Raw genomic sequence first — 6,945 nt, forward strand, 5'->3', positions numbered from 1 at the left:
GATCCCAATACATTCAACACTGGAAAGGAGAGGACGAGGTTGGGGGGCAGCTGGGGGCCTTGCACGATACCCTCTGAAACGCTTTAGACAAGCAAAAGAGATCCCAGCGCACTATTGTCTAGCGAACTTGGGAGTCAGTGCAGCAACTGGGGGGTCTTTTGCACTAGATGTTTTATTTTTGAAACTGCGCGTTTCGTCAGCTTCAGTTTGTCTGAAGGAGGTGCTTTGCCTTTTCTTTGGTTGTGTGTTTTACCTGTTTTGGAGCATCACCAGCTTTTACTATGTGGTGCTCAAGACGGCTTCTTAGACTTCCAAATGTGCCCCTGGGCCCAGAAAGGTTGGGGACTCATGACCTACCACCTGAAAAACCCTTTGCCAACACCACGAACCTGATTGTACTGACAGCTTTTCATCACTGGTAGTTTTTAACTAGCACCATGATGGCTGTAAAGAAGAAGTCTAGAATCATCTATTGAAGTCAAATGATTAATGAAACATGTAATGCAATAGCAAGATTGCTCCAACAGAGAGTGACACCAGCACCACACCATTTGTATGTCAAGCACAACATCACTTTCAAAATGTTTCAAACCTTATGTAGCAACTGGTTTCTCTGTAAAAGAAAAGCAATGAGCACCACCTTAAAATATATATATTGAAGTTACAAAACAGAAGTAGGGAGCATAATGGAAAAGAATACTGGAAGTGTCTGGGCTGTGATGAACATCTGCAATATCTCATTCCATACACAGGAGAAACCGGAAGCGATTCTGAGCCAAAAAAATAAGAAAACTTGTAAGTGAAAGTGTTTGGAAAGTAAATGCTTCGACAGCTTCTTTGAATGCATTCAGGCTTATCTAAATGTAAGTTAAGAGATTGCAGTAGCCTTAGCTTGGATCCAAATCTTGCTGATTATGCTAATGTTTATGTTTCCCTTGTGTTCTTGAAATCAATGCACTTTCTAGATGAAGTAGCGTAAAGAGACAATAAGGAGACCCTAACTCCTAGAAAGAGACAATGACTGTGAACTATGATTCTGGGAGTCTTCCTAGCTTGAAGTTTCTTTCCCTGCCTCAAGTCTCCCATGTTCGTCCTTTTGGCACTACTGCTAAGGATTCATAGCACAAGGTAACTAACAAAAGCACCAGAATGAACAAACACAGTTTGTGCTAACATCAGTTACTAAAGCTCTTTACAAAGCCCGTATCTGGTTGGGAACGGGTCTGTGCAGTTGACAACAAGCTATCACAACATTTTTACTTGGCATGATCTTACCTCTCATCCTCACCATCAACAAGTTGCACTGTCAGCGGAAGTGCCTTCAGGGGGAAAAGAGAGGCGGCCATGCTGCTGCCTCCATCTGACATGGCTGATGATGCTCCAGCGCCACTTTCTCCACTGGTGGTTTGGGGCAGGCCAACCAAGGTGGGTTCCGTAGAGCGTTTGGAATCTTCACTTCGGGTTGTAATTGACTGAACAAGAGACTGGGCAGAAAACTGGGCAGAGTTCAGTGGTGGTACCTGTTGTGGCACATTTTGGACTGCGGGCAAATTGATGCTAGTAGACACATTTTGGACCAAGTTCCCATTTTGCGCACCTGATGATGATTGTGCTATGTTCTTTGAAGGAGGCAAACTCATAGGTGTGGGCAACACGTTTGAAGCAGACTGGCATGGGACAGAAGCAGCACTGGCAGAAGGTACAGGACTAACAGCAGGCAATTGTTGACCAGCCATTCCTGGAACAAGGGATTCTGCTGCTTGCACAGGTAACAAAGTACTCTGTGGAACAATAACCAAGGGCTGAGGAAGGCTTGATGTGCTACCTTGCAACCCAGGATGAACGACGCCTGCTGGAACAGGGGGCACCACATGGGAAGATGGAGGAGGAGCGCTCTGTGCCACCACCGAAGGAGCAATCGGATTTGCAACTGCTGGCTGCTGCACCATGGGAGGTACACTTCCTTGCTGTCCAACATTCACTGTTTGAGCACCAGCTCCTGAGGTCAGCATTGCTGTCTGAGCATGTGCAGCAGGCTGAGAGGATGCTACAGCCAGGTGTGCTTGTACAGAAGGCTGCATACTTGGTGCCTGAGCAACAGGCGCAGGCATAGCCGTTCCTACCATTGTAGGTCCTGCCTGCATAGAAGCTGGAGTCTGAAGCATTTGCTGCTGTTGTACGTAATCTGGCATAGGCCCTGTGACAGAATTCTGATTCACTGGTTTAACATGCCCTGGGGCCATCTGCAGAGGTACCTGCTGTTGTTGTTGTTGTTGCTGCTGCTGCTGCTGCTGTGGTGGCGGATGCTGTGCCTGTCCTTGCCCATACGGCAATTGGTGCAGTTGTGGCACAACCGGAACAGGTGGCCCAGGCTGCGTTGATTGGGTGTATGGTAGCTGCTGTGCCATGGCAGGCTGTTGATGGCCACCTACTATATTTACTGGAGGAGGGACAGCTGATGCAGGAGGCTGGACCCCTTGCTTTTGAGGAGGATAATTTACATCTTGAGGATGAAGCTGTGGCTGTGCAAGCTGTGACTGAGAAACACTCTGGGGTATGCTGGGTGCTGGAGCAGGTTGAGGGCCGGTGCTGCCAAAATCCAACTGCTGAGAACCTGCTGCTTGAAATGGTGGCGGCTGTGCCACCGCTGGTGCTCCCATCTCCCCACTTCCCACACTTTCCGTATAGTGACTCAGTGTGCTTACGTTGCTACTAACTGAGCTCCCACTGGTGCTCTCCCTTTCAGAAGTCACGTCAAGTGAATTTTGTTTGAGAGTGTCTAACGCTTTATTTACAGCTACTCCTTCTGCAACTGGCACGAGGTTCTCTTTGTCGTAGAACTCTGTGCATGTCCATCTACCCTTCTTGAAAGGTTCTGAACTAGAATCCAGTTTCACAACTCTAAACCTCGAGGTGCTGGCTGCAGGTTGCAGTTGACTATATGTTCCTGCTGCTGCAGCAACTCCTCCTGCACTGGAATGCCCAGCGCTAGAGGAAGTACTCGTGCCATTGCCAAGCCCACTCGAGACCGCCACATTAACACTGCCACTAGTTATGCTACCAGTACTTGTGAAGTTACTTAGATTCACATTAACGGGACCAGGCATGCTGCTCACCCCACTGGAGCTACCACTCGTCTCGCTGCTTAAAGTGCTGGTCGTAGCTCCGCCGGCTGAAGTGACCCCAGGTGTACCAGCAGCGTGGAAATGAGACACAAGAGCGGCCACAGGCATACCAGCAGATGATGCAGCAGAAACGGGCACGGCAGCTGCCACAACGCTATCAGAGCTTGCAGCGGTAGACAGTTTTCTAAACGAAGGGCTAAACGGCGGTCCTCCGGGAGCCGCTGGGCCGACCATCCCGGAGTGTGGCGCATGGTGATGTCGGTGATAATGATGTCCCTGAGAAGGGTGCATGCTGCCATTGATGGCCACACTCTGATGTTGAGAGGGATGTGGCAAAGAGGGGTGGTGCTGCTGCTGCTGCTGCAGAAGGCGAGGCTGGTTGGGGGAGACAGCGCCGGGGCTCTCGGCCTCCTGGAAGTTGTTCAGAGTCTCTTCCGAGGAGCTCCGCTCCGGTTCCCCCAAGTCCGTGGCCCTGGACAAGGAGACGTCCAGGATCTCGGAAGAGGACAAGTCCTCGGTGTGCGACTCGTCCAGGTCGTCGTAGCTCTCCGTGTCCTCGGCGATGCTGTTGTTGGAGCTGAGGCTGGCCGAGATCTGGGCGGGGGTCACGCTGGTGATCTGGAAGCCGCTTTTCTTCTTCATCTGGGCCCCTGCCGGGCCGAGGGGCTGCGGCGTCGAGAGGAGGGTCAGGCTCTGCGGAGGAGGCAGCCCGGGAGAAGACGACGGCGCTGCGGAGGAGGAGGAGGAGGGAGGCGGCGGCGGCGGCGGCTGAACCAGCAAGGGCGGCGGGGAATCTTCCAAGCCGCCACTGCTGCTGCTGCTGCCTCCGATGCTTGCCGGACACAAGGCCGGCACCGCGACGCTGCTGCTGCTGCTGCTGCCGCTGCCCCTCCGAGGAAGCATCGCCGGGTGCGCCATCTTCCCGACGCTGGTGTCTGCCGCTGAGTCAGGCTGGTGCATTGAACGAGCACTATTTTAAGGAGCCCCGGACGGAGAGCGAGCGAGGAGGGAAAGGGAGCGCGCAGGCGGAGGAGCCCAGACAGAAAGGGAGCGGCAAGCAGACCCACCAGAGGCTTCTCCAGCCGGGCAATGTGACACTCAGGCCCCGGCCCCTTCGCCGCCCCCGACCAGATCACAAAGCCCCCGGGGCTCCCGGCCTCGCCAATCCTCCCGGCGAAACGGAGCAGGGTTCGCCGACGACGACGCAGCAGCAGCAGCAGCAGCAGCCGGCTCCGGAACGGCGGCGAGGCTCGTGCGCGCAGTCCCGGCGGGGCCGTCGGGCGCCGGGCGCTTCCCCATCCAGGATGGCGAGGCGGAGGGAGGCGGGGAAGCTGACGCAGCCCGGGCAGCAGCAGCAGCAGCAGCAGCCGCCCCTCTCTCGCTCCTCCGACGCCTCTCCCTCCGCGGAAGGAGCCGGGAAGCTTCGCGGGCGAGACGCCGCCGCCGCCGCCGCTCGCTCTCTCTCCCTCCTCCTCCTCCGGCTTCCCTCTCTGGCTCTGTCCAAGGGAGGGGAGATGGGGGGGAGAAAGATGGCGCTGGCGGCGGCGCAGGCGCAACCGCAGGCAGCGCGCAGACATAAAGGAGGGCGGGAGGGAGAAGAAGAGCCGGGGAGTTACGGCTCTGGCGGCCGGAGGTTGCCGAGGCGGCCGCCAGGGCAGACCCGCAAGACGGCTCGGCCCGACAAGATGGCGGGGGCGTCGGCCTGGCGCTCCGCAGTTTTCTCCTCAGGCGGCCGCCTGGCGAGAAGGGCGCGTTTTCCCTCAGGAGCGGCGCCCTTCTCGCCAGGCGGTTTAGAGCGGCGGCTGCTGCTGCTGCTGCTGCTGCTTCGCCCCTTGGGTCTGGCTGGCCGTCAGAACGGGGAGGTTTAGACGCGTGTCAAGACCAAGGCGGGCTTTCGGGCGGCGCGTGGACTCGGAAAACGCCCCACGCCCCTTCGCAGTTCTTGGTGGGGGTGACCCTCTCCCCATAGAGAAAACGAGCAGAAGCGCCCTAGTAACGGGGGGGGGGGACTTAATACAAAGCACCACATTCAGTCTGCACGTTCATTCGGGCCGAATATGCCAAGCGCTTCCCCAGACGGAACACAGCCTGAAAACACTCCCAGGAGACTGACAGAATCTCCACCCGAGTACAGCGCCTGCACCTTGAAAACCTGCCTGCCTTCTATACCTTCTGCAAGTGAAGTTCTGTTCTTCTGTATATCTCCATGCTTGAAATAAAAATTCCCCCGGTTGGTTTTTGCATACTATGCCACATTAAACCCAACCAGGAAAAAGTAGCATGTACCAATAATCTGGGAACTTTTGCCACTTTCTAACTAAGCCAAAATAAATAAATATTTTTTTTAAAAAAAATCCAGTAGCACCTTAAGAGACCAACTAAGTTTGTTCTAGGTTTAAGCTTCTGTGTGCGTGTGCACACAATTTTTTTTTAGTTTTTATATTTACTTTGACTGCGTCAGACCAACATGGCTACCTACCTGATTAAGCCGTTATACATCTGACGGACGTATGGAAGAGCATATGAACCTAATTTCTGAAGTGTTTGTAAAATGGCACCTGCTAACATACCAAATTGGTGGCCTTTTCCTATGCTGAGGGAAGAAGGGTGGTCATATCTCACAAGGGCGTGCCTTAAAGGTCTAACACCCTACATTTCCACACTTAAATTTGCTGCATGTTTTGTGATTTCAAACCTCCGCCAGGGTTTTCTCACCCAAGAGTACTTGCCCCAAACTTGGATCTTGGCATCCAGGAATTTTTTCTATATTTTATACCTATTTTCCTGAACCCACAGATTTGTCCTCTCATTCCACAGAAAAGCAGTGGAGCAGACAAATGTAGGAGAGATCTTGCAGAGAAGTGTCTCAGTACAGAAACATTTGCAGCTAATCTGCTTATTTTACAGACTTACCCTACTTAAAAGGCTGAGTTTGAGGAAATCAAAGATTTGTTGGCTTTGGCTCATAATCTTAGTTTTTGCTGCTTTGATGATAATTACTCCTGCTATGTTTTTAAGTGTCCATGAACACGAGCTTAGCGAGTGCAATTAGACCAAGAGACCACCCTGTAGCAGCCTAGCATACAAAGCTCACCAAATGCCATCAAAGGTGAGGGGGAAATGGGCAGGATCAGTGACTGCACTCAGCAGCTGTGAAAAAAAGACCTATTAACTGCATGTCTGGCCATTCCAGCTTCAAAGATTCTCCATTTTCTCTGCACCAACATAAACTCATGTGCTAACATAAACTCGCATGGTTTGTCAACAAATTCTGGGTGTGGAAACTCATGACTTCGGGGTAGGCCAACCCTTGTTGTTTAGTCGTGTCCGACTCTTGTTGACCCCCTGGACCAGAGCACACCAGGCACTCCTGTCTTCCACTGCCTCCCGCAGTTTGGTCAAACTCATGTTGGTAGCTTCGAGAACACTGTCCAACCATCTCGTCCTCTGTCGTCCCCTTCTCCTTGTGCCCTCCATCTTTCCCAACATCAGGCTGTTTTCCAGGGAGTCTTCTCTTCTCATGAGGTGGCCAAAGTATTGGAGCCTCAGCTTCAGGATCTGTCCTTCCAGTGAGCACTCAGGGCTGATTTCCTTCAGAATGGAGAGGTTTGTTCTTCTTGCAGTCCATGGGACTCTCAAGAGTCTCCTCCAGCACCATAATTCAAAAGCACCAATTCTTCGGTGATCAGCCTTCTTTATGGTCCAGCTCTCACTTCCATACATCACTACTGGGAAAACCATAGCTTTAACTATACGGACCTTTGTTGGCCAGGTGATGTCTCTGCTTTTTAAGATGCTGTCTAGGTTTGTCATTGCTTTT

General features: G+C 52.6%; 1 protein-coding gene across 2 annotated transcripts in view; it reads right to left on the reverse strand.

The window, feature by feature from the left end:
* The window catches only part of TSC22D1 (TSC22 domain family member 1), a 72,042-nt gene extending 67,935 nt beyond the window's left edge, over positions 1-4,107 (reverse strand). For both annotated transcript variants that reach the window (XM_079975121.1, XM_079975122.1), the window contains exon 1: positions 1,276-4,107. In XM_079975121.1, coding sequence (XP_079831247.1) covers positions 1,276-4,085 — 2,810 coding nt within the window. In that variant the 5' untranslated portion in view covers positions 4,086-4,107. The remainder of the gene's footprint in view (positions 1-1,275) is intronic.
* Positions 4,108-6,945: the final 2,838 nt, after the last annotated feature.

The sequence above is a fragment of the Podarcis cretensis genome (assembly GCF_951804945.1).
Source record: "Podarcis cretensis genome assembly, chromosome: 5".
NCBI classification, from domain to species: Eukaryota; Metazoa; Chordata; class Lepidosauria; order Squamata; family Lacertidae; genus Podarcis; species Podarcis cretensis.